The 27,725-nt window shown below is 39.9% G+C and overlaps 3 protein-coding genes across 7 annotated transcripts; 2 read left to right on the top strand and 1 right to left on the bottom strand.

Annotated features, from left to right (window-relative positions):
* The first annotated feature begins 82 nt into the window (after positions 1-82).
* On the top strand, positions 83-11,040 carry PIF1 (PIF1 5'-to-3' DNA helicase). 2 transcript variants are annotated; one of them, XM_063297746.1, is made up of 12 exons: positions 84-726; positions 1,907-2,033; positions 2,962-3,087; positions 3,181-3,334; positions 4,318-4,432; positions 4,503-4,609; positions 5,197-5,336; positions 6,110-6,216; positions 6,512-6,599; positions 7,310-7,455; positions 10,365-10,556; positions 10,932-11,040. In XM_063297746.1, exons 1-12 carry the CDS (start codon positions 154-156, stop codon positions 10,998-11,000), a joined length of 1,944 nt encoding a protein of 647 aa, XP_063153816.1. In that variant the 5' UTR covers positions 84-153; the 3' UTR covers positions 11,001-11,040. The 2 variants fall into 2 exon arrangements, with proteins under 2 accessions (XP_063153817.1, XP_063153816.1); XM_063297747.1 differs by lacking the exons at positions 7,310-7,455; positions 10,932-11,040 and having other exon boundaries at positions 83-726; positions 10,365-10,516.
* On the bottom strand, positions 10,998-17,573 carry SNAPC2 (small nuclear RNA activating complex polypeptide 2). The gene is made up of 5 exons (XM_063297752.1): positions 17,144-17,573; positions 15,271-15,384; positions 15,115-15,183; positions 14,557-14,827; positions 10,998-12,933 (listed from the first exon to the last, which is right to left on the bottom strand). The coding sequence occupies exons 1-5, from the start codon at positions 17,324-17,326 to the stop codon at positions 12,560-12,562; spliced, it is 1,011 nt and encodes a 336-aa protein (XP_063153822.1). The 5' UTR covers positions 17,327-17,573; the 3' UTR covers positions 10,998-12,559.
* LOC134493310 (zona pellucida-binding protein 2-like) lies at positions 17,574-27,033 on the top strand. Of its 4 annotated transcripts, XM_063297750.1 has the most exons (10): positions 17,574-17,788; positions 19,731-19,811; positions 20,067-20,180; positions 22,749-22,886; positions 23,245-23,457; positions 24,010-24,110; positions 24,654-24,828; positions 25,274-25,444; positions 26,032-26,110; positions 26,718-27,033. In XM_063297750.1, exons 3-10 carry the CDS (start codon positions 20,144-20,146, stop codon positions 26,983-26,985), a joined length of 1,182 nt encoding a protein of 393 aa, XP_063153820.1. In that variant the 5' UTR covers positions 17,574-17,788; positions 19,731-19,811; positions 20,067-20,143; the 3' UTR covers positions 26,986-27,033. The 4 variants fall into 4 exon arrangements, with proteins under 4 accessions (XP_063153820.1, XP_063153821.1, XP_063153818.1 ...); XM_063297751.1 differs by lacking the exon at positions 19,731-19,811; XM_063297748.1 differs by lacking the exon at positions 17,574-17,788 and having other exon boundaries at positions 19,436-19,811.
* The last annotated feature ends 692 nt before the right edge of the window (positions 27,034-27,725 follow it).

The raw sequence follows: 27,725 nt of genomic DNA, 5'->3' as shown, positions 1-27,725 counted from the left end.
GAAAGGGAAGTTTGCTGTAGGAATGTCTTTTCAAACTTCGGTTTGTTCAATAGCGAGCTAAAGTGTCTGTTCTGCACACGACGTAGACTTTAGTTGGTCTCGATCTCTTTCTGTAATGTTTCTGCGTTGCTCTCTCGTCTTCATCCCGGCAGAATGCAACCGGCAGAAGGCTCAGAATTGGACGGGAGAATTCGCTGCACGGTAGCAATTGAGCATCTGGGTGCAGCGGCGGCCCCAAATCGCCTGCTCCTCCGAGATGCCTGGGTCACCCTCGGCCGGAATGAGTTTCGCGAACTGGTATTACAGGTGACGAATGCCTCGGGTCCAGGGCGTCTCCAGAACTTCCCCTTGCGACAGAATGAAGTGAGTCTATTCACACGTTTCGTGAAGGATGGGAAGAGCTCGATCCGATTGGGCCCCGCGGGTTCCAGTTATGTGCAGCTGCTGCTCTCTAATTGTCCTCCGGATCGCTTGCGTCGCTTTGTTCAGACCCTGCGCATCAAATTTGAAGCCACGCAGCACGGAATGCGGCCGGTGGCTGAGCGGACAAGGCTCCTCTCTAGCTTGCCACGCACATTCGACACAGTAAGCCCGGTGCAAGCCCGCGATTTGCAACAAGCAACTGCCAGACAAGCTCTGGCTAACGTTGTAGCCACTCCCACGAAAAGCCAGACATTACGCTGCGGGTCTAGGAAGCGTCCTATGGAATCAGTGGATGGAAGGCAGGTAAGCTGTCTTCTGCCTGAACAGGTAACCATTTGCCTCTAAGCACCAGTAGTACGTTTTTAAAATAAAGATGCGGAGTCACACCCTCTGATGGTGCTTTCCCAAAATCCCAGACAGCCATTGGCCATGTTGACGAGAAGATACCATGTTGGGAAGATAGATAGATTGATTCATTCCTTAAGTACCTTTAGAAAAGTTTTCATATTCCAAGTCTGGGCTTTCCATTGCTTGTTTAAACTCACCTCTATGTAGGAGGTGTTTTCTGTATTGGACCTGTGTGGCTGGGTGTGCATGTTAGAATGAATGTGCTTCTATTATTGTTGAGTCTGGTTGGATAGACAGTGTTTCTCAACCTTAAGATGTGTGGATCTTGCTGGCTGGGTAACACTAGGAGTTGAAGTCCACACATCTTAAAGTGGCCAGGGTTGAGAAACCCTGGGAGAGACTAATATCTCTGTTCAATAAAAGGTTTGGTATCTGGACACAGTAATGCAGCCATGGGGGACTGGAGGGTAAAAGTGATGAGGCATGTGTCATGATGCCAATGCCGCAACTCATATACTTACATCAGACAATGGGACACACATACATAAAGGTGGGATTTGGGTCATGCACAGGTGTGTTGAAATTTTTTCATCATCCTGACTTGCTACAAATGTCACTGCATTCAGCTTGGGTGAGCAAAGTTGATCTCAATTTCTCAGGTTTTTTTGGGGGGGGGGTTTTAAAACAATATATGATTCTGCAGTGAAAAATCTGAATGTTGCTCTTTTGAAATCATACAGGATATTTTCTTTGAATGTAGGCTGATTCTGGCAATATTTGCTAAGTATAGGCATTTCTTCCTTCTTGCTAAGTGGGTTTTTTCCCCCCTCATTCTCACCCCCAGCCATTCCTACCCTAATGCAGCTACAATTATTATCCCTTCTGCCAGCAGTTCTTCTTGTAGCCCTTTCTTTCACTGGGAATTCTTGGTTAAAGCCCTTTTTTGCCACCAGAGCTGAACTTGCTCTCCCAGCTCATCTTGCTTCCTTAGGATTTTTCTTCCCTTCCCTTCTTGGTGAAGAGATAGAAGCGTAATCCTTTAGTGGCACTCAACCACTACAATAACCAGTTCTGATTTAACGAGGTTTGAATGTATGACTTCTGCCTCTGGAACATCAGTGGATTGTCTCACCAGGTGTCTAAAGAACAGCAGGCGAAGAAGCCTTGGTTGATGGGCTCCCGAGCAACACTTTCCCAGGAGCAGTCAATGGTGCTGAGTGCTGTGCTGAGTGGAAAGAATGTCTTCTTCACAGGGAGTGCTGGTAAATGAAAAGGGGTGAGAAGGGTCTGTGATTGTAGTCACTTCAAACTAGGAATCCCAGATGTCTTCTACAACTGGACAGTGATGGGGATTCAAGCTAAAGAACTCCCACTGCTGTGCTTCATAAGAGACTTACTTAATGGTTTGGAATTTCTTTTGGGGTGTGTATGAATAGATTCCTTTGACCCTTCATTTTTTGTGGAGTCCTTGGTGCTCTCTGAACTTGGCTGTTTGCTTGCAGACATTTCATTACCCAACTAGGTAACATCATCAGTGCAAGTAAGTGGGGTTTGCTCCCTGTTTATATACAGTAGCTTGCCCTGCCAGTGTTGATGGGGGTGTGTTTTTCTTCTTGGTAGTTCCTTGATTAGGGTATTGTAAAATCCTAATCCCAAGGATTATTGTGCATTGTAAAACCCTAAACACAAAAATCAGAGTATTGTAAAACAACTTGTGATTTATGGGTTTGACAAATAGAAAGGACAGCTTATGGAAAGAAGGGAACTATTATGTAACCTTAGAGAGAGGGTAAAATATAAAAGCATTTATAACCGCTGCCAAGAAGATCGTAAGGCACTTCCTTATAATCTTTTCTTTTTCTTTTCTTTTCTTTTCTTTTCTCACTATGCACTATATTTCTTTATCTACTCCTTTTGAATATCTCTGATTTTTATCTTGTTAATTTTTTAAATACATATAAACTGTTTACCCTTAGAGAAGGACCCCTGGTTCAGTGGAATTGCTCTGTTTTAAGCTGACCAAGTGTTGTATCCTAAATGCTACTACTCAAGCACTGCAAACTTTGCGTAGTACTTGCCATTTAAATAGTCCTTATTTGATGGAAATTTGTAGAGAGGAGAATATGAGCAACTTTGAATGAATTGTTGAGCTGAATATTGTTTGTCTGAGGGTAACTTTTGTCTCCAAAGGAACTGGAAAATCCTATCTACTGAAAAAGATTGTGGCCTCATTTCCTCCAAATAGCACTTATGTCACAGCCAGCACAGGAGTGGCAGCATGTCAGATTGGGGGCATCACACTCCATGCCTTTGCAGGTAATTGGAATTGAGAACCTGGGAAGGAGAAAGGTTAGAAAGAATTTGGGCCTGGAATGCCACTGTCACATCCTCTTCATTTCCCTTTTGTAGGCATTGGGTCAGGAAAGGCCCCTCTGCATCAGTGCATTGAGCTAGTCCAGAGACCTGGGGTTCGGCAGCAATGGCTGAACTGCCGCTGTCTGATCATAGATGAGATCTCAATGGTGGAGGGGGAATTCTTTGATAAACTGGAGGCTGTGGCCAGGTATGTAGAACCTTCTTTTCTGGATGTATTCCTATACTTACATTGCTCTTGAGTAAATGAATCTAGGGTACCACATGAAGCCCTGCAGACTGCTATGGAGCAGTCACCCTATGGAGATTAGACTAGCCTCTTCCTGGATGGCTTTTAGAAGGTTGTTGAAAATGGAGTTTTTCCAGAGATGGTTCCAGTGATGCTTACCTACTATGCCATATTTTTATTTTCTATTTTTGTTAGTTCTATGGTTAACCTATACCTTGGTTATTAATTTTATGATTTAGTTTATTTTCATTGCTTTAATCATACCACAGATTTTTTTTTGGCTTCTGTAAACTGCTGAGAGTCATGAAATTTCAGCAAGATAGATATTTAACCAATCAGTCAGTCATAAAGTGGCCTCCTCTCTGCCACAGTAATACAGTGTAAATAACTAAACCATTGGTCATCTTGTCTACTCATGAATTGGCTTAGATTCTAGCTTGGACTCTCAGTCTTAATTTCACTCATTTCACTCATCTTTAGTATACTATGAAGCACATAATACAATATTCTCCAATTTTGCACTATTTCCCCATCTGCCCCACCAAAAGTGTCTGAAATCCTTAAAACACCTTACAGGTTTTGGCAGGGAATGTGCCAGTGGTGTGATTTACCCTTAGAGGAATTATGAACTTTTGCAAAGGACTGGGGACCTATGGGGGATCTAGATTATAGCCTGAAATGTCATTGTGCTTCTGCAGAGAGAGAGAAAAACAACTAACAACAGAGCCATTGGAAATGGGAATATGGCTTAGTTAGTTTTAGGATACCTTTTCACAACTTGGTGCTTTTCCAGTCTGACTGGGAATCCTAGGATTTGGGGCCCTAACACATCTGGAGAGTGCCAGATTGAAAAAGATTGTTCTTGGGTATTGCATTCAATTTTCCTGGCCCAGAGCATTGAAAAAAAACATTTTGAACCTTTGTTCTGTTTGCTTTCTGGCTAGAGATGTCAGGAAATGTGAGGAACCATTTGGAGGAATCCAGCTTATCATCTGTGGGGACTTCTTGCAATTGCCTCCTGTTGCCAGAGATCACAGACAGCCCAAGTTCTGTTTCCAGGTCTGTTGTAGTTGCTACTGTTTCTAACTATATAGTCTGTCACTGGCTGACTAGGAGTGTGCTTTTGTAGGCAAAGAGCTGGAGGAAGTGTGTCCATTTGAACATGGAATTGACAGAGATTTGGAGACAGACTGACAAGGAGTTCATTTCTCTTCTGAATGCTGTCCGTCTTGGCAGGTGAGATGTCATCTCCTTTCCTTTAGAACCGCCAGGTTGGAAAGGATGGGGCCTTTCCTCTTGGGATGAAATGACCAATGGCCTAGAGATACTTCTTCCTTTCCCATCTCTCCCTAATTTTACTTCTGAATGTTGACACTTGTTATGTCTGCCAAGTTTGAATGCTGACTGAAACTTCATCACTTTCTTTTAATACTTTTCAAAACTTGTTCCAGTGTAACATTCTTTGACTGGCAGGATCCCAAGAGAAATGTTGGCCGATATTTGCCACCACTGAAATAATTTGTGGCAGTTGTGGCAACCTGTTACCTTCCTGGTGCATTTGTTCAGCTACTTCTATCGCTAGCCAGACTGGCTAAAGTTGATCAAATTGTACTGTAACATGCATGAAGTAAAGGGGATAGGACATTAGTGTGGAGGAATGGTCTTTTTTTTTTTCAACAGGCAGGGAAATGTATAATATAATTTGTTCAATAGCTAAATGCTTAGTGTTTTCTAGAGTTGCTATGATGCCAGGATTCCTACACACCCATGGATTGCAGATCTTAGTTTTTGTGATTTTAAATACCTTTACCACAATCTGACAGATGTACAGAGGAAGTCACCAGACTGCTGACCCAAACAGGAATGCAAAGAGTGGAGAGAGATGGAATACTGGCCACACGGTTGTGTACTCACAAGGATGATGTAGAATTCACAAATACCATGCAGCTGCAGCAATTATCTGGTAAGAATCATGCATCGATTCTAGTAAGATACAATAAGTAGCTCTTCCCTTTGAGAAAGAAGAATACTTCCAATATGAGTTGTAAAAACTTAAAAGCCAATAATGGGAATTATTCCATACCACTTTTGTTTTGAATGAAATGGCAAAATGTGCTCCATCTCCACCAATTGTGAAGATTATGGGATTGTACTTTGGGAATCATGTGAACTCTTGATGTTCAAACTATCTGGAATTGTGGAAGCATAAATTGGGAGGCTTGTGGTCAGCTGCTAGAACACTAGTTTAGGAAGCTATATTTCTAAAGAAATTAAGCTAGAAGAACCCCTTCTTTTGGACCAATTGGATATATTTGAAAATTTGAGAACATACCTTGGGCGGCCTCATAAAATAGATGCAGTGTTGGGTTGTGTATTCATATAATAACTTTTGTGGTGAGTTACAGAACCTCCATTTCCCAGAAATTAACTAGGTAGGGATGTTGCTTGCCAAATCTTTACTTCCTTATCCCCCTTCCTCCGGGCTACTACTCTTATAGCAGCGACACACGTTTACAAATCCATGTCCAGTAGTCCCCTACCATTTTATTTCTTCAAATACTTGGAAGGTCTTCACGACTAGAAGCTGGAGCTTTAGGTTGTAGCAGGCCAGTTTCCATTGCTATTTTTTAATTTAAAAAAAAATTAACAAGCCTGGTGTAGCAGGATGTCTGGGAGGATGCAAGTCTGCAAGCACCACATGGGAAACTAGTGAATAAAGTGTTCGTTCCTTTCTAGGAATGCTACGGTCTTTCAAGGCTGTTGACAGTGATCCTATGTTGGTGAAGACTCTTGATGCACAGTGTCCTGTGAGCAGCATTATTGAACTCAAGGAAGGTGCCCAGGTGAGCAAACAAAACTGGGCACTGCTTGAGACAGAGGTGTTTTGGCTGCTCCAGAGATTCTTCTCTTTCTTTGCATCACATTCATATCTAGAATCAGATCTTGCCAAATGCTACAGCCTCCTTGATTTTAACACCTACATCCAAATAGCTGAGCAATTCTCCTGATGATTCCCTTACCCAGGAATGGGTGGAGGATGGTTTTGTTAGCTTGCAGCAGCAGTAAATCTGCTTTAGAAACTGCCATGAAAGAAACCACAAAAGGATTCATTCCTATGTTGATCCTTTTTTTGACTAGGTGATGCTTACAAAGAATCTTGATGTTTCTCGAGGTCTGGTGAATGGGGCTCGTGGAGTTGTGATTGGATTTGAAATGGAAGGAAAAGGTTGGTTTCTGGCAAGCACACTTCGGGGGATCTCCTCCTGGGCAGTCATGTTTGTTGGTCTCTTTTTGTAATAAACAGGAAGAAAATATGTTCCAACTGTTCAGAATGTAATGTAATGCAATGCTGATATTAATATTAATAAAAAGTAGAAAGGAAAAATATCAAGAAAGTTACATCATGTAAAGAAAAATTCCCACCACTCATCTATTGACAAACTTCCTTGAAAGTGCTGTTCCTTCTCCTTTGCCCAAAAAAATCTAGTTCAGATCTAAGGAACTACATATATCAACACTCCACTGCTGCAGATCAAGTCTAGATTTCTCTTTCTAATGTAACTCTGCATTGTTCCTTTAGAAAAGGTTTACCATAGTCTTAGATATCTCTGCTCTGTAACACAGCTTCTTTGGAGAAGCAGTTCTACTTTTGCTTCATGGTTAGTTGACAATTACTCTATATCAGTGTTTATCAAACTTGGCTGCTTGAAGATGTGTGGACTTCAACTCCCAGAATTCTGGTAGTTGAAGTCCACACATCTTCAAGTGGCCAAGGTTGAGACACGCCGCTCTATATCAAGTGAGAAAATTTAGGAAAATACTGTGACACATGGTAGTTGGGCATATTGCCTGTACCCAATAATAGTGACATATAGCCTGTACCTGATAATAGATGTAGGAGTGCTTTGTATGCTGACTTCTGTTTTTTTGCTACAGGTCTGCCCAAAGTGAGATTCCTTTGTGGCATGACTAATGTTATTGGATTGGAGCGATGGGTTTTTAAAGGGCCAGCAGGCACTTACCTGAGTCGCTGGCAGCTGCCCCTGAAGCTTGCCTGGGCCATTTCTATCCACAAGAGCCAGGTTTGTTATCCATCCTATTTTTGTGGGAAACAAAGCAGTAATAGTGGTCTACTACTGGGCCTCTTTAAGTAACAGCAGAGTTGTGCTCTTTGTACTAAAGTCTTTACCAATGTTAAAGTCCTGGAATGTTATCAGTTAGTTCTTTCCTTTTTGCCCATACCTGATGGAATCCAGTGGGACGCGGTGGCGCTGCGGGTTAAACCGCTGAGCTGTCGATCGGAAGGTTGGCGGTTCGAAACCGCGCGGCGGGGTGAGCTCCCGTTGCTCGTCCCAGCTTCTGCACACCAAGCAGTTCAAAAACATGCAAATGTGAGTAGATTAATTGGTACCGCTTCGGCGGGAAGGTAACGGCGTTCCGTGAGTCATGCTGGCCACATGACCCGGAAGTGTCCTATGGACAACGCCGGCTCCAAGGCTTTGAAACGGAGATGAGCACCGCCCCCTAGAGTCGGACACGACTGGACTTTATGTCAAAGATGGAATCCAACTTACTTGTTTTGCTCCTACCAATGATTTATAAAAGTGAACAGAGCAATGCTATACACTAATTGTTGTTAAGGTACTGTTTTATTTTTAAGCTTTAAAGTAGGATTTTCTAATACCAAACAAATCATGTACAGGTAATCCTCATTTACCGACCCTTTGTTCAGTGACCGTTCAAAGTTACAACAGTGCTGAAAAAATATACTGTCCATTTATGACCTTCGCAGAGTCCCTCAGTCACATGATTGCCGTTATAGTCAGTACGCATTGTCCTGCACCTGACCTGTGATTCCCCAACCGCCCCCCAGCTTGCAGAGAAGATTGATTGGAGAGAAAAGGATTGCAAAAAGTAAGCTGTTTGCTCTTCTAAAAGCAATGCGGTCATGTTGGCAGCTTGAGGCTGGAAGTTGCGGGCACGCTATGCAAACAGCTTTCAGTACTCCCTTGAAATCTTTCTTTCCAATCTCTCTGCTCTGTGAGAGCAGGGGGTGGGGAGAGGAGAAAAAAGAAAGCGATTTCCATAGGCAACCTCCCTTGCCTGAACCCTTCCCAGTGCCAGTGTGATCGCATTGCTCTCAATATGTAGAAGAGCAAACAGCTTACTCTCTTGAAGTCTCCTTCTCTCCAAGCTCTCTGCTGGATGTTGTCTGCTGGAGAGGATGTGTTCTGGTCTTTTTGTTTCCTTTTTAGCTTTGTTATTGTCTCTTCTGAATGGAGTGTAAATACAGCAGCCAACACGCAGATAAGCAGGGATTAACACCAGACAAACAAACAGAAAACAATACCCTAATCAAGGAACTACCAAGGAGAAAACCACACCCCCACCAACACTGGCAGAGCAAGCTACTGTATATAAACAGAGAGCAAACCCCACTCACTTACACTGACGATGTTACCTAGTTGGGTAATGAAACGTCTGCAAGCAAACAACCAAGCTCAGAGAGCACCAAGGACTCCATGGTTATCTGGGTGTTTGCAGCCCAAATCTGGAAACCCCATTATACCACATTAAAGTTCTATCCACTAATTCTTGGGCCAGCAAAAAAGCCTGCTGGCCTAAAATTTGTTGCCCCAATTTCTGAGGACCTATATTGCCACACAGTAATGAAGTTGATGATTGGTGCCCTCCTTTTGTTTTATTCTGGGACATAGTAAGGAAAGAAATTGATGGATTCCCTTGGTTTCTCTTTCTGTGGCTTCCCTTCCTACAAGCAGTGCTTGACAGCTGGAAAATAACTAGCAACTCTTGCTAATGTGGGGTAGGACAAGGTTAGGTGAGTGTAGGCAGGTCCTTGGAATGGCATATTTAGCCTTCTGTCAAACTGTCCAATTGAAAGAATGCTAAAGCTATGTCCAAAAATAGCCCAGCTGGCAGGTCACAGTCATGGAGGAGGAATGTGAGCTGAAGGAAGAGAGCGAGCGAGCAATTAAGAACATGTGGACTTCATCCTCTAGTAGTACTGCAAGGAATGGCAGTGCCAGCAGCATTGGTCCAATTCTGTCCTCATGGCCAGCAGCATCTGGGAGTAGCCTATGGATGTCCATGAACCCGAAAAGGGTAGACAAAACTGTGCCACCAATATGACTATACAAAATTATCTTGTTGGTCAGAGGAGCAGAAATTCTGTAGTGTGTCGAAAATTGACAGAACCAGCAAGATATACTGTAGCTTGCAGAGCCCGGATCTTTTTCCTGGTTTAAATTGAACTTCTGGGCAGCAATTTTTTTAAAAAGTGCTAAGCCTGGGTTGTTTTTTTTTAATGTGTAGTGCTCTTCCAAAAAAGTGCTACGCTCATGTTTATAAGAAGCCTGCGTAAGACCTGGTAAGCGCTTCGGAAAACACCAACGAGACATGATACCAGCAAATTTCTCTGTAGAATCCAGGTGTCTGGTCTCTTCTGCTGCCCAAGCAAAAAAAAGTCATGCGGGATAGTTCTCCATTATTGGATGGGAGAGGCATGCTTGCAGCAGCCTAAAATAGCAGTAGGAGCTGAGCAGATCGAGCCGCTGATCATGTCAGCAATTACTCTATAGAGAAAGTGTGTTAGGACAGCGTCTATAGCAAACATTCCGTAGGGAGAGGAGGGAGAATTACATTAAAACTGGAACTAAACAGTTTAAGCTACCTAAGCTGTGGACTGGAAATGAGAATAAGATCATGAGGACACAGGCATTAAAAAATGGTTACTAGGACATATTCTTGTTGCAGTCAGTAGGCAGCAAGCTCAGTTATAATTTCGATTACTGAATAAATTATTTTCCATTATCATTCCAAAGATAAAATAGACCTTGGGTTTACAATATCCTAGCAGATGACTTATGTAGATACTACAGTGTACATTATTACACTGTTGGTGTTCCTACACCCTAGCTGAGTCCTGCCTACTAATGTCCTTATCAATCTTCACTTCTTCCTCCTTTACTAGGGTATGTCTTTAGACTGTGCTGAGGTTTCTCTGGCTCGCGTCTTTGAAAATGGGCAGGCATATGTAGCACTTTCTCGAGCTCGTAGCCTTGCAAGTCTTCGAGTTTTGGATTTTGATGTCAAGGTAGTGAGAGCTAATCCATGTGTACTGCGATTCTACAGGGAATTGAAGAGAGACCAGTTTCTAAATCAGGTAATTTGTCACTAGGCTATTCCAGACTACTACAGCTTGGAGACAATATATTCCTGTACAGACTGGATGCCTGGGGCATGGGAGTTATAGGAGACCAGAACAAGGCCCATAGATGACTAGTGGCATTAGTGAGGTTTCTAGGTGGAACAGTCCCAAACTCATGAGCAATTATTTATGGCCTGTAGTCCTCAGTTCTTTCAAAAGGTATTTTCCATTTACCCTCATCTTCTTTAATAAACTACAGACCAGAACTTTAAGTAATAGTTTTAACAGGTCAAAGTAGATCTCGGTATACTACTTCTAAGGGGCTGGACTGCTTCTCTGCCTAAGGTATTTAATAATATGAGATTGACTTTGTTTGCTTTTGCTCTTTAGGCCTCTTTTCATTCCTATATTCAAGCTGATAAAGAAAATGAAAAAGTTACCCAAAGATTTACAGGCTGAGAATCCTTGGTACCATTTTATTAATTAATTTACTTTTGGAACAACTGCTTCTACAGATTCAGTACTTCTATAAAATGTTGAAGCATTGTGAAGAACAGAAGGAACTGTATGAGACATCATTTTCTACAAATACGGACAGTCCATCTGCCTAAATGAACACTGAAGTTTTAACCCAAATCATTCCATTACTGAGATAGCACTGACAAGTCTTAAAAATTACTTGAAGCCATCTTGACAGAATAGACAAATTTTGCTAGGATATTTACTTCAAGTAGCATTTACACTATGTGTATAATGAGTATTTGACATTACTGAATGAAAAATAAAATTAATATAAAGGACTCAATTATTTCCTTAATATATCAAACAAGATTTTACATACCAATTATTAAATGCATAATTGATAATTCTGTCACCTGGACCATTTTGTTCTCTTAATGTACCAATTTTGAGAAAGTTTAGAGTTTTAAATTGAAGTTTGCAGAGAAGAAAATGACATTCATCTTCTAAGATTTGTACAGTACCGTACTGTACAGTATAGCTTCTCAAGCTTAGAAGAAAGCAAACCAGATACAGTAATGGGTATCACATCCTAGGGCCTAGAGTTTTCTGTATGTACTGTGTTGCAATTCCAAGAATAGAATTTGTTCCTTTAGTTAATAGAACTTGAAATTCATTTGGTTTAGAATCTGAACATCTTTTGAAGCAAAATTTACTTATGCCACTTAAGTAACATTGCATATGATACTTGTTAAAAATGCACTCTCTTCTACATGTACAGCAAACAATTCTGGGAGACATTTTCTGCCAGAACTGCTTAAGAAAATATTTTTAATGCTATATCTCTATTCATATTTTAATGAAGGTGTTACAGGGCTATAGTTATATTAATAGTTCCCCAACTGTGGTCAGAGGACCAATCATGGTCCTCAAGCTACTGAAGGTGAACCATATTGCAAACATCAGATTAAATGAGATTTTGAAATTCTCAGTCAATTTGGAGGCATCTTTTATTATTTTTATGAAGTAATTCTACCAAATAGGAAACCAGAAATTAGGAAACAGGAGTTTTGCCTCACCACCAACTTACAGAAGCTGATTATTCAAAATGATCTTGAATTAAAGGAGCTTGGCCAGTTACATGTGAAGCAGCATGCAGTCCTTCTCAGATTCATTTTATATTTTTCATAGCACTGAACATACATTTCAGCTCTATTATACTGCAGGAACACTTCAATAACACTTAGCTACATCTGGAATAATCAATATCCTGAGAACAAAGATGCATACTCAGAGCATTAATTGTGTAAGCACAAACCTCCTAAGATGAGATTGGTTTTCCAATAGCAACAAGTAAACTTCAGGATTTTTGGAGGAAAAATTCTGAACAGTCACATACATCATTAATTTAAAAACACAAAGTAGACATTATATTCATCAGTCAAGTGGTTCAGTGTAGAACAAAAGAAAGGCACCATGCCTGGCCAAAAGATGGAAGTTTTTTCCACTCTTACAGATACCAAGATAAAACATTCATGACATGTAATAGCATAGAATCCTCAATCTGAACTCTCTCTTTTTTGTGCTAGAATATCCAAGGGAAACCAAAATGAATTCAATGGGCAGATACCCAGGGTCTTCCAGTCCATGGAAGTTGATGTTGTGCCACTTGTAGAAGAAGCTCTAGAACTAGTATCCTCCTGCTCTTGTGAAAAGCTATTTCTGGCTGATGGTACATCATAAAATGTTTCATGAAGATCTTCATTATTGTTTACAAGCTGGCTGATCTCTGCTTTCATTCTGCTTTCTTCCTCTGTACAATGTGCACTTAAATCCATATAGCATTTGTGCATATGCCTCTTGAGTTTCTTGTAGTCCAGGTGATTCAGTTCTTCTGGTAATGACAACAGCAGGTCTAGTAGAACAGCTGACTCTGCAGAAAGCAATAAAGGAAGCAAAACATGAATAGTGAGTGGCAGCTAATTCATGTTGTATTTTTCTATTTTCTAAATGAAATTTTCTCTGATTTTGTTTTCCCATACTTCCCAAAAAGGTCTAGCAATACGGGTAGTCCTTGCTTAACAACCACTCGCTTAGCGATGGTTCGGACTTACGGCAGCACTGAAAAAAATGACTTACGACCAGTCCTCGCACTCATGATTGCTGCAGCATCCCTACGGTCATGTGATCATGATTCGGGTGCTTGACAACTGGTTTGCATTTACAACCGTCACACATCCCACAGTCAGGTGATACCCTTTTTGGCCTTCCTAGTTGGCTTCCGGCAAGCAAAATTAATGAGGAACTGTGATTTGCTTAACAACTCCGTTGTTTGCTTAACAATCACTGCAAAAAGGATTGTGAAATCAAGTCAGATTTGTTTAACGACCTCATCAATTAGCAGTCCCAATTGTGGTCGTTAAGCGAGGGCTACCTGTATGTTGCTCGCTCCTTCCTGTATCAACTTATTTGAAACACCACCAAGCCTTAGAGATTTAAGACAATTTCTAACATTAAGCTTTTTATATGAAAAGCTAAATGAAAACTTTAATCCTTACAGTAACAGCTATAATTTCCCTGTTACACATGTAGAAAAGGTCTAAGCTCACATCTCATTCCTATTTTCACATGCAGAAATTTGCATTTGAAAATATTCCTTACTCTCTAAAATTCTCAACCATTGTTCCATGAACATTGCTAATAAGCAAAAACATGTTTTGTTTTGAGTTCATAAAGAATTATTGGAACTTGAAACAAGCCTCTCCTCCATCATTTCTCATCCTAAGGGTGGGCCCATAGGGCTGGTCTTAGAAATATTGGATGGGAAATTATTTTAAGAATTACGGTACAGACTATGTGCTTCATGATTGCTCTTTTATTTACTATGGAGAGTTTAAAATGTTTGGGTGATTTTTCTGTAGACTGTTGTAGGTAGAGCCCAGATCGATTTCCATTCCATTTTTGTACCTCTACAATTGGAAAACTAGGGAACTGGTTTGTTCTGAGTTCCTGTTGATTCCTATAGGGAAACTTTTAAAACTATGTAAAGTGAAATAACTGCTTTATTGTGAATTTGGGGCATAACTTAATTCTGTATATATGTATAATTCACACCAACCACACAGCCAAAACCTCAAATGCTTATCTAACTGCCACATTCTTGCTTTCTTCTCTATAAATACTACTCATTTTATAGCTTTCACACCTCAGTGTTGTAATAACAAATATAAAGTATCTTGCACCAAGGAGGCACACTTGGAATACATAAGCTTTCAAATGTACTGAAAACCTTGGAGACATTCACTATGTTCTTTCTAGTTCTAGAGCTTTTTTATTCCATGCAGCATTTACAAAATTTAACATCCTTCCCTTCAGTAAGAACCCATATCAGTTTACAAAAATGAAATTTATTATAAAGAACATGATAGTAAAAAGAAGCCAGTATAAGAGCAACTAAAAGATTTAAAGATAGAATAAAAAAAAATAATTATTGCCACAAAAAATGGTAAACAGATATAGCTCCAGAAGATCCATCTTGATCTAAATCTTGACTTACCACCAGGTGGTAGCTCTGGTGCTTTAGATCCCCGTGAGATCACTGAAAGATATTTGTATATCTTTTCAAAGTCCACATGTAATTCACCATTTTCTGCAGGGGTCAATTGCTCTACATCTGATGATATAGTTGCTTCCTCAGATTCTGTATTGGATTTCATATTCTTGCTAAGAACAGTTGGGGACATGCATTGAGCAGTTTTTAGGTCTATAGGCTTTGGAGGCACAGAATGAAGCAAGCAGAGGGGCTCCACAGATGCAATTGTTAAAACCTAATGGGTATAGAAGAACACAGTTAAGATAACCAGAAAATAATATCTTCATTAACACAAGGGCCAGAAAACAGAAATTCTCTATAAAGTAGAGTACATTTTCCACCATTACATCTTTGCTTGGAAAGACCAAGATCAAAGAATTGAATAGTTGTGATTAGCAATGGTAGATTTGCTTGTTTCAAGGGAACTTTTGCATATCCAAACTTAAAAATCTCCCAAATTATTACATTCATAGCAATACTTATCTTAGGAGGATTATGGCATAGAGAGGATACCACTGTTACCTGGGAAAAAGCAGCTGTTACTGCATCCTCAAGGCAACCTGTCAACTTCTCGGCTAACCGAATCCATACCTGGAACAGGGAGCGTGAGACAGATAAATGAGTATCTTTTAGCCTACTTGTCATATCTCTGTAACCATTCTTTTAATCATTTAAGACCTCTATAGGTGCTGGAATTGGGGCATCCTTCTGTTTGTGTTGGCGATATCGATACTGTGCCTTGACTGCTTCCCTTGCCACACGTTCTTTCAGCTGGTCCACAAATGCTAAGATCTGAAAGACACCACACATGAATGTTTTGAAGAAGGCAGCATTCTACTCTTAAAACAACGCCAAAAATGGTTATTCTCAGAACAAATGCAGTTTTCTTCCTGATGCAAGTAAGGAACATTACAATCATAGCAGAATCATTTTGTTTTCAGTAACATTGTGGTTTGTCAGTCATGGGAATAGTTATATCCAACCCACGTCATGAATGGAATCCTCCTACCTGTAAGTTTTGCTGATGGCAGGAACAGATTTGGGCATCTACTGAAATTTACATTTTCAAAAATGGAGAACTAGAATCACCCATTAACGATAATTCTTTGCCCACAAACACTAAGTGTAATCTGAAACCTAAGTTAACTCTCAGGAGAATCTGATGTAGGGGTTTTCAGACTGTTTTAGGCTGTGCAACCTGTTAGTTAAACGAACAAACTGGAATCCTTTATCAAGAGGCAAAGCTTTAGTAATAGAAAGCTGGTTGTGTTTGAGTGAACTTTTTTTTTTTGCCTTTTTTTCTCTCATGGAACCCTAAGGTTCCATGGAACATAGTTTGAAAAACTCTGGCCTAATCCTTTCCACAGTTTACCATAAGGATGAACAATATAGTCTATGTATCTTTAATGCCAGTGAAATTGTAGTGGTTAGTGCATTTGGGAACTGAGAGACCTCCAAATTCAAGTTCCAGATGAATCATGGAACTTCAATAGATGACTTTGGACCAGTTATCTCTCAAGTACAAAATATCTCAGAGTGTTGTAATTTTGAGGATGAAAATGTGAGGAGATTCCACATATGCTATCTGAACTCTTTGGAAGAAAGTCTGGATGTAAATGTAAGAAATACACACAAATATGAGTCAGCTATTTTTCTATCAACAGACTTCTGCCTTGATTTAAATTTGGCTTGATGATGAATTCTTAAAAATTGAAAAACTTATTCACCATTATGCCATTTTTTTAGACCTAAAAAAAAGTATTGCTTTTTGGCATTTAGGCTTCTTTTATAGACCAAGAGGGATACCCTTAAGTTTTACAGTTCAAAAGTTGTACACACTCAGCTGAATACATATATACAAGGCAGAATCTTATGTATGGTTATGTCCCACATTCTCTATGACAGAGACAAGGGTTTGTAATTAGTCCTCAGTTATCTGCTGATTGTAAATTTATTTTACTATCCCTGTACTAATAACATTAGCCTTCTCTCCTCCAAAATATTTTCAAAAGCTTGGGGCTCTCCCACTTCATCTTTAAATGTCCTGTTTGCATCACTCCAAGGCACTCATCTGTCACTTCCAAACTCACTTCACAGTTAGAAAGATATTAAGTTCCCATCTTTAAGACAGACTATTGATATTATTTATCTCATATTAAGACAGTTGAAACAAAAAATGGGCCATATTAAAATGAAAGATGAGAATGTCCAGATTAAATAGTGACTGACAATAGGATAACTGAAATCAGTGCAATCCATAAGCAACAGGTATTTAGAGAGCATAGTATAAGATTTTGAGAGCAAGTACAATAGGGCAAAGAAATAGATACAACTTGAGCCTGTTGACTGTTTTGGCTATACTATTAGAAACAGATATTACGTTTTATATGTAGCTCCTGTGCACTTCGAGGTCATTTCATCAGAGCCTAAGTAGATTAGCAGGCACTCTCTGCTCCCACAAATTCCTAGAGATGTTCCTGTCTTTCATTTTAGTATGATCCCATCGAAGCCTCTTAAGCTATCCCACCCCACAGGCTGCGCCTAAACTCACCTCGTCTTCATTTCTGGAAGGCAAGTATTTCTTCAGCAGTTCCGGCCGCAGCGGGCCCGGAGTCTGAGCTTGAGCTCTCAAGGCCTGGAGAAGACGTCGCTTTTCTCGATCTGTCCAAACCCGGACTGTGGGGCCCAGACTGTAGCGAGCGGGCGCCGAACGTAGCCTTGATGGTGGCTTCATGGTTCTCAACCCAGAAAGCCCAGGCACCAAACGAAATAAAAACCAGGAAAGCAATAGTGTTTTCCCACGTTCTCGCTCCCCTCCGTACCCCCGCGGCCACAAAAGTCGTTTCGCTCCCTACGCGCCTCACGACCGCGCTTCCTACAATAATTAGCAATACTTTAGCAAAGGAGGGGTTCCTGAGAGTCGCATTCTGATGACGTATTGAAAATGCGGCTTACGCGACTACCGGCGATCAGCAGAAGGAGAGGCGCAGGTGGTGTAGACAATGCTTCTCAAGGAAGGGCGGGGCCGGTAGGAGGCTGCGGAGTCACAGAAGGGTTTGAGTTCTGAGTCGTAACTAAGGGGGATGCATGGAATGCCTTTCTTCCCTCTCGTTGCCATGGTGATAGAGCGAGAACGCCCTTCGGCGCGGAGCAAATTGTCCTCGAGTCTGGCTACATGCCCATGTCTTGCCGAGGGGTTAGAGTCGCTTTGGGTGTCGTAATCTTCTTCCTTTGTGAGGGACCTGGTATGGAGAGGGACTGCAGTGAGGTGGCCAGCCCTCGATGTGATCCCATGGCTTGGGGGCTGGGAGTCTAGGATGTGGAATGCCTTGAGCAGAACAAGGCCTTGATGGTCGTAACATAGGGCTACACTACTTTTGTAGGCCATATTTGGTAGCTCTAGGCAAAGGACTGAAGGCGCAGCTTTCTCCAAGACGGTGCCTTCATACTGATGGGCAATATTTAGCAGTAGTTTAGCTCTGCTTGTTGTGAAAATACAAAAACGATTTGACTCTGGCCATTAATAGATGAAATAGCCTAACAAAATGGCTGTCTGTTGTTTCATGTAGCACTAAAGCTTGGGTGAAGCCCTAGACTACAGATGTGCAAGATTCACTTTATTTAGAAGCTTAAAGCGTACCAACTGGAGTCAAGGGCAAAATGGAAGCATGGAGGTGGGAGGTGAGAAGAGTAAGCAGGAGGCAGAACTAATAGGAGAATGCTAGTTATTTATAAAAAAAAATTATTCACCAATGAGCCATACTTTGAGACAAGCACTCTAGGTGCAAACAGACTTTCTATAAGCACGGTATTTCTTTTCTAAGGTTTATTTACCTTAGAGGTGTCTGACCTGGTGGTATTGTCAGTAAAGTCAGCATGCTGTAGTGACCTGGACTGTGCAATCAAAGCCTTGCTGCTTTTTATGAGTGTTGACCTTAACCTAACCAAAGGCAGTTAATTATTGCTTACATTTAGTAGATGAGCAATTATTTGAACACTTTCTCCCGGTTAGAATAGTCCTTCAGATTTGGTGGTCAGTAGAATTTCAATTTACAGAGTTTTGAATGGGCATAGCCACCACCTGTACTGTCTGGGAATTGTAGTTCCAATTCAAAAAAGGGTAGATTCTGCAATTGTAGTTTACTCAGTAAATGGTTAGAAATGTGGGAACCACCCAGTTACAAAAACATTCTTTCCCTACATTTTCAACTTTAGGTGCATGGGAGTTCATGTTTCTTGGCAAATAATGCTTATAGTTGCCTTCCCATCCCTTCTGTCTTAAAAGACATTTAAGTTAAATTGTGTACAAAAATATCACCCCAAACTAAGTATTTATTATCTCTTGGTTTATTTTAGGTGCCCTATGCCATAATAGTAAAAATTATAAGCACAAACTTGATAGTCAAGAAAGTTCTTATAAAGAGATCTCTGAATATTAAGGGACTAGGATTTAATAAACCTATAATCCAAAGAAATCCCACTTTTAGATACTCTCATTTACATTTTGGGTGGAATAGAGGCTTCTGTGAGATCACAGTTATACTTAACACAGCACACATGGACTCACAGTAACTGTATTTGAGATCTGTTCATTACTGTCAGTTTTTTGAATTTTAGTACTCACATTGCTACTTACAGTATTGCTATTAGTTTCAGTGAACCATTTTTCAGTCACTGATGCAATTTTGCCAACCAGCTGATTGGAAGTAAATGCAGGGAAGCAGTGGCGAAAGCAGTAAGTGGGCTGTGATTTGGCCAACTGATCTTCACTGACTGTGAGGAGGCTGTGCTGAACCACTTGGTGGAACTCCCTGGATCACTGGTGGGCTGTGAGTCCTGATTTGACACTGGATTAGAATAAAGCCATCTGTAATGAATATATTATATTGGTTATTGTTAAACTGGGAGTAAGAAATCCTTGTGAATCAGGATGTTATCCAGAGATCTGATGTTATATTCTGATTTATTTTATACTCACCTTACTGTAGATTGTTGGTAGGTATGAGCTGGCTTTCAGGATTTACAGCACACCATCCTATTGGAAAAGGCAGTATTGTAAACATTGAAATCAAAGTATTTTGAATGTAAAACTAGTTTCCAGTCATGGCAGCTTGTTGAGGTTTTGCCTTGTTTTTCAGGCTGTGCACTTTTTCTTGATTTGTACAACTCTGACAATGAAACTTCTTCAGGGCAGGCACATGTTGAAGAGAAAAAGACAGGTAAAAATGTAATAAAGATGAGTTCCATTTTTCCAGGATGGTTTTGAGATCTCTAGCAATAGTTGGGGATATTTAGCTTTTCCACATTTGTACCACCTGGATATTAGAGTCTTGAATCTCCAGTCTTAGCATCATGTTCTATCCAGCTGATCCAGCCACAAATGATAGGAATTCTATAGATTTGTATGTTAATATAGATGAGGAACCTTGTCATCCTACTCTCTTAGGACTCTACCTCAATTTTATTTCTTTCAGAACTCAATTTTGTCCATATTGGTGCCAAGGAATTTACTGTACCATGCCTGCCTGTGAAGACAGATGTTGTGATTGGTATGAATCCTATCTACAACTGGAGCCTGGAAAATAGAGGTTAGGCTTTGTTGCTCAGGGCTGAAGATTTCTTTGTAAATGCCAGGAACAGACATGTAATGAAAGAAATAGCAATTTTTTCTTGTGGAGGTATCTTTGACTATGTTCTGGCTTCCAGTGTTTCTTTAGACTACTCAGCCTCAGAACCATAAGGTAGCAGATTTTCTGCTCAAATATTTTCTAAATTTTTTATAGTAGGAATGAATTCCAAGTGCTTTGTATGTAGCTATATTTTAGAACACCAGTAGATAAGCTGGTGTCCTTCGGATGTTTTGGTCTGCAACTCTTAAGATATCTGATGATCAGTCATGCTGGCTAAGACTTCTGGAGTTCAGAAATATCTGGATGGTTCTCTTTTAAGACTCTTGAAAGAAGACTTTGAATTTGAACTTGCTAAGTTAGCTCAAAATATAAAATTCCTTCCTATTCTAGTTTAACAATTCATCAAGAATTGACTATAAATACAAATTACAGGTGGCATTACACTCCTTAAAATTATGTTAAACAGGCTTTTTGGTTTGTATTGGAGGGGTTATATTCAACTCCTCCAGCACAATATTACTACTTCTGGATAATACCCACTTAGTTACTCAACTAAGGGTTGAGTTACTGACAAGAGTTTTTGGGGACGTGGAAAAATTGCACAACAACCTTTAGTATTTTTTCTATTTAGTTTTATTGTCTGTAAAATGTGCAACATAAGAATTTACTTTTTGTTGTTAACTGCAGATTTACTGTAGCAAAACATGTAAGTACACTGTCAGGTTTCTCCATGAAAACAAATAAACAGGCACTCAAGGCTAACTTCAGATAAGTATATTTACTGCAATTGTTATGAAAGAATTCCTGCAATTGCTGTGTATCAAATGAGAGCCCTATTTATGATACATTTAAAGTTCAAATATTGTGCTTGTTTCTCCCATACTTGTAATATAATGGACTAGAAGCTGTTCTCTTTGGATGGGACTGATGGTTTCTGCCGGTCTCTTATTTTGTTAATAGATGGATCAGATACCAGGCTGTTTGCTTGTATTGTAGACAACTTTTCTTTGCATCAGTACAGTTTAAAAATGTGAAATATAACACTGGCTGAAAAAGTAAACAGAAGAAAGAGACTTGAATTATTTAATTAAAGTTCGTTAAACTTGCAATTGGTTTCAAATGTTTAGTTATATTAATGAAGTAATTCCCAGTAGATTATACATCTTTTTCTGAGCAGAAATACTCAGATATTATAGATGTTTAAAATGTTGTATCTCTTCATAAGATTACAAATGTACAATTGCAAATGTATATTCATATCTCTGAAATATTAGTTGTTGCATAGTATTTTTATTTTTTAATATATTGCTTTCAATGTGTTGTTAATGAGTTGCTTGTTTAAACATATAACTTTAAATACCTGGAGGGCACACAGTTTGCTTACTTTTTCCTTAGGCAAAAGCGTGAGCTGTATAATGTTTGATTTGCTAATAGTTGTGTGTGTCTGAATGGGCACACGTGCACAGACACAAATTACAGTCTGGAGAAACAAATTCAGCCTGTCAAGCCAATTTCTATATCCTAGATCCACATCTGAAGAAGTGCTGATGGCTCAGTGCTGTAATTACACTGCTAAACTTACTAATGGGCTTTCCCATTAGCTTTTGTGGCCCTCCTAGATACTACTAGTTTGCAGGCCAACATTGGTCTAAAGTAAGGAGGATTGAGACAGTGAGGCAGGTAGTTTTACTTAAGGTAAGGCCACCATATCTGGGCTGCAAAAAAAATTACACAAGGACTAGATGGCACTAAGACATACAAAAAATTCTGACTCTGCTGCCATTTAGTGTCCTCCACATTTTTGCAGTCCAGATAGTCTTAATTAATTGGCTCTGGTCCACCCACAAACACACAGTTTGTGCCCTAAGATAAATCTGCAAATGTACTTTTCGACTTCCCAGGTAAAAAGACAAGCTGATCAGAATTCTAATTCTAATAATAACAATAATAATAATTCTCTATATTTATCTAGACAGTTCCAGATTATGCTGTTGGCTCATTCTTTCTAGTATGCATTTTGCATTTTATAATGCAGAAAATATTGAAACAGCTGACAATACTGAGTATAACAATACATTGACATAGCTATTTTTTCCTAATTGAATTGGCACAGATAAATTTTTATATATTTAAGATCTTTGACTCTGGAAAATAATAACTAGAGTAAATTGTGAGAGAACCTAACATTCCCAGGCACGAAAACTGGTTGTGTTGACTTGATTAATTTTAAATACAAATGGCTTGAGGTACATTTTCTTGAGTAAAAGCATGGTATGGAAAAGTGGGGTTAGAAAGAAAGGATTTTATGTGGATAGTCATAAAATCAAGAGAAATTAGCTTTCAAGGTTCCATGAACTGGGCAGAGAGAGAGAGTACTAAGTTTAGTGTCAGAGAAAATCCATTTCCATAGGGAACTGTTAAAAGGCTGGGATTTCTACTTCAGTGCAGGTGCTTAATCAGTTTGGTTGATTGATTGAGATGAAGTTGCCATTCTCAAATGATATGACTTTGCTGTCTGCTTTCCAGAAAACTCATCCCTCCAGACTGGTGCCTCCTTGATTCTGCATGAATTTCGTGCTGAGGAGAGTGGACGCTATACTTGTTCCATCTCTTTCACAAAGGAAGACCAGCTCCATACTGTGACTTTCTCTCATACGGTGGTGGGTGAGTGTATCCCTGCTGTTCTGAAGGAGGCAAACAACAGGGAACCAATGGTATGGATGCTTAATAAGAGAACGACACTAATTTGATTTATTTGATTTATTTGATTATGTAGGGAGATTGTGGAAGAAAATGTCTTTAGAGAGAAATGTGAAGAAAACAGTTTGTCCATGGCTTGATCCTGTAGCCAAACACCAACATATCTTGTTGATTTTCTGATAATTCATTATTCTTTCCAGAATTTAGGGTTTGATCTTTTCTTCCTGATTTTTACGATGTCGAGGATACCAGACTATTTTGATTCACTGTCTTTGTAGTGGAAATTAAATTTTAGATGCCACTAATTTTTTCCTTTCCTCAGGTTATCACATACGTGGAAAATTACAGGCCCTCCTGATTTTTCAGAGCAGCTCCTGTGATAAGTCATTGACACGTGAGTTTGTGAAGATCCTACATGCACAGCTGAGTCAACTGGTGTCCCACCTACACTGTGAGCTCCTTTCTGGGAGCACCACTTGCTTTCCTACTGTGGAGAAGCCTTTGGATGAGTTCAATCTCCAAGTAGAGCTAAAAGGTCAGAGCCAAAAAAGACATGGTTTGGTGGCTGGCAGAGGCAATCAGGAAGATTGGTTTCAGTCGTACTTTGGGGAGAAAGTGAAGTTTAGAGTAGGAAAGGTTCATGCAGAAAAACAGATTTTACTACTGTAAGGTTGGCTATCAAAACTTTAGAGGTAAACATTGCCTGAAATCACTGTCAATTCAGTGATCCGTAATCGATTTTGGGTAAAGAGTTGTTTTCTTGGAGTTGTGGAAAAGCTCTTTTATGAGGAGCAAGGGCTACCATGTAAATGTATTATGAAGTGGAGAACTGTCTGAAGTTTAGCTACTGCAATTTTATGCTGCATGCATCTGGTGAAGAACAAGTAGCATATTATTATTAATTTTATTTTTATAATGCTCTTCTCTGAAAAGCCCAGAACACAGTTTAAAAAAGATTATGGTGAAGGTGTTTTGTGTATTACTATTTTGCAGAATTTCAGGATGTTTAGACTCTGTGTTTAGTGGTAAAAGAGAATCTAATGGTTAGGGCAGACCACAAGAACAGTAATGTATTTTTGTTTTCCAGTAACTCCGTTTGGGAAGGGCTGGGATAAATCCTGCTACCCCCAGGTTGATATGATGGCATTAGAATGTTACCACTCAGCCATCAAGAATAATCTACAGCAGGTGTGTAAGTTGTCCCGTTAGAAAATGACTTGCTGGGTTTTGTGGCTAGTTACATTTTCACCAAATGCCTGCTATGAAGCTTATCTTTTAAAATGCAACAAGGGCTTTTATATAATTGGATCAACCACATCTGGCAAAGAGCAATAGGATGCATAGCTTTTTTATTCTACTGTTGTCACTCCACTTGCACCTAGTCACAATCTGTGAATATGTAAGCATTTGTGGGGCTATTTACTGTTGGGCAGGAATCAAGAACATCAAACAACGAGACTGTTGAGGAAGTTGGTGGCTGTTTTTATCCACAAGACATTTGCTATACAGTTAACCAAGTTTTGCCTACTCACTTTTATGGAGTATACATGACATCACCAGCAATTGCTGTCCTCTTGAGTTTTCCCTTCTACTTATTTTTTTATTTCTTTTTTCAATTACACATATGCACGCACACAAGCTCATGCACATTCATAGGAAAAAGTGATAATCTATTTCACGTTGTGGCTTCTACACTTTCATTTTCTGAACGCTTGACCCATTTCTCTACAGGCTAAGGAAGCCATGACTGAATTTATGGATAAGAATAAACACTTTCCCCTGAGAACATCAAATGGTTCCCATGTTTCTTTTGTCAACACCTTTTTCAATTTCTTGGAAGATGGAAAGTGCCAGGATGGTTATGGACAGACACAGGAGCTACAGGCACACTGTCCCGACTGCTGTAGTGAGTGGAGCAGGTGATCCAAAAGCTACTGCCTCATCCATCTTCAGACAGTCTTTGGCCCCATAGACTACTGTTTCTCTTTATGCCCTGGGAAGTCTTTTACCCATGTTGTCCCTATCCCTTTGTCTTGTCTTTTCCATAGAATGTTTTCTGTAACTCTGTCAAGTGCATCTTGGAATCCATGCAGATTCCATCCAAATATAGGGACTTTAGCAGCCTGCACTGAGCATGATTCTTCCAAATCAAGGAGACTCTTTTTAAAAAAAAATTGTTTGGAATAGCTCAGATCTGGGAAAAAGATATTTTTGGTAGGGACTGCCCTTAGGGTATCAATTTTGAAATTCCTCTTCTCCCCTCCCCACAAATTAGCTTAATAGAAAAATGACATCTGTTCTTTTCACTTTACCCTTTCTTTTTTTCCTTTATCTGCCATTTTGCTGGACAGCTTTGTGCCCTCCTGGAACATACAGCGTGGCCACCACTGACAGTTGTGTTCTCTGTCCAATTGGGAGCTATAGCTTGTACTATGGGGCAACCCTTTGCATTTCATGCCACAACAGTTGGCTTACCTCACACCCTGGTGCCAGAACATCTGCAGACTGCATGAATATGAAAGGTATGTATTGGACTGGATATTTACTTAGAGTCCCATTTTAGGCAGGAATTATTGGACAGCCAGGCTTTGATTAGCCCTACTAATATTATTTATACTTGTTAAGAACTCCATGCTAAATGCATGAATACAGTTAACACTGGGTCTTGTTTGGTCTCCCACTGTTGTTCTTTCAGTAGTGTAAATTGGAGGAAGCAGTGAGATATTACACAAGTCTATGAGAATGGTTATGAAGGTATCTAAGAATTAGAATTTCCAAGACTAACCTTTTTTGTAATTATGTTTGTAGATAAATATGAACATCTAGTTTTCCAGAATTTAATCACTATCCTAGCTGGGAATCCTGGCAATTGTAGTCTTAACACATGTAAAGAGCACTAGGTTTGGGAAGGTTTACATAGTAGTAAATGTAAATGAAAAAGTAGTAAATGAACATATAAGAACACATGTAGATTTAGTGCTTGGTCCCAATACTTATGTACACTAGTTTCCTGTTCTCCTTCTACCTATAATATTTAATAGGTATAGGCTATAACGGTATGGGAAGCTTGACTTTGGATGCTGAGGTACCCTTATCTGTTTTCATACAGTCCCTCCTTCACGTCGATTTTCTGTATTGATGGTGGCCTTTTCTGTGCCTCCGCTTGGTTGCCTCTGTTTCATTGTGATGTAAGTTCTGACTATTCTCATTTCCTATCTAATTTTACTCTTGTAAAATTTGGTAAGCCAGATGGATTTATGGATGGGTAATTGGGTTAAATTAATTAGCCTAAAGAAGGATTATGAGAGTATCTGAGGGGTGACAGTAGCTTTACAGCAATCATATATTACAAAAATGAGTGTAAGCCTGAGGAGATACCTATCTACTGGGTCTTACATCTGCAGCTTCAGTCCTGTACATCCTTGTTTCCTGTGACGAGATGTTGCTCGGCATTTGGTTTCAGTACAGCAGTGCTTATAATATCTGCATCCCTTTTTAACTACACCTTCCTCAAAGTACTTTTTCAACACGGGCCTAACTTTCTTTTAAGTTGGCTATTACATAACATCTTCAAAGGATACTTCCCAGTATATCTTATTTCTCACTGCTTTTTAAAAGGTTATATACAGTGGGTCCCTAGAGAATAGAGAAACACAATTCATGGAAAAAGAAATAGATTCCTTATTACTAAGATAAGTCTCTTTAGCCAGATCCACATTTGGCAAAACAGCAGTGTGGATGTCTTTTAGGATTCAGATATTTCCAGTTGAGTGCTTCTCTGTCCATCCCTTGCAGCTGTTGCTATTGCTTTCGCCGTCGCTGGCAGAAACGCCATTCTTCTACTATAGTTGATGGACAGACCAAAGTGCAAGAAGAAGCTCCAGCTTCTGCTGATGACACTGCCCTTGCAGGCTCAGAAGAACATCATTCTCTCCCCCTGCCCTTTTCTACTAATGAACATCCCAACAGTGAAGGGGATATGCTTCCACCTCCTTCCAAGCTACAACCACAGGCTCTTCCTGGGCTAGCAAATCCTGCTGCCAGAGGCCTTATATCATCATAGCCCTCACCTATTTTGATTGATAATTCCCAATAAATTATTGTCCAGGAAGCAGCCTTGGTCCAGTTGTTTCTACTGATAGGCTAACTTGAGATAGTCCCCACTTACTACCTAGCTCAGACCTTCATCTTCTATGGTCCTCTTCTGCTGTATTTTTGCTAATTTATTTCTACACCAAGAAGGTTAATGGTTTTGTATTCCTCAGTGACCACAATCCATTGTACCTTACTACACTAACAAAATAATTAGCATAGGCTAGCAGGATGGATAAAGTCTGAGTTGAGTGTTCATTTCTAGTTGGTATGCATGTTGTGTTCATTTCATTTGAAGCTGAGCAAGATCTTAGTAATTGCATAGACTAAAACATCTATAGTAGGCAAGGGCTCCAGCCTTCTTGTGAGAAAGCCTGTTTCATCCATCCAGGCAGAATCAGCTATTCATCAAGGTTCTGATGAGGCAGCCGTATCTCTGGCTATTACTCAACTGGGGAGAAGCCAATCAGCAGTTGCTATATTGTGGGTTGATCAGTACAATCTGTGACTGCTCTTCTAATAATTCAAACTACCCATTACTAAAATTCCAGAAAAAAAGAGGAAACATGGAAGTATTGGAGGGGGAAGTTGATTTTGTTTCCCAATCAGTTTTGCTTGATTTTACTAACCTCTAAAACAGCAGACTCTTCTCCTAGACCTAATGTATAATAGCTTCCTGTTCTGCAGTATAAGCAGGGAAATGGCGTATCT

This window comes from Candoia aspera, chromosome 3 (genome assembly GCF_035149785.1).
Source record: "Candoia aspera isolate rCanAsp1 chromosome 3, rCanAsp1.hap2, whole genome shotgun sequence".
NCBI classification, from domain to species: domain Eukaryota; kingdom Metazoa; phylum Chordata; class Lepidosauria; order Squamata; family Boidae; genus Candoia; species Candoia aspera.
This window is presented reverse-complemented; position numbering and strand designations above follow the sequence as displayed.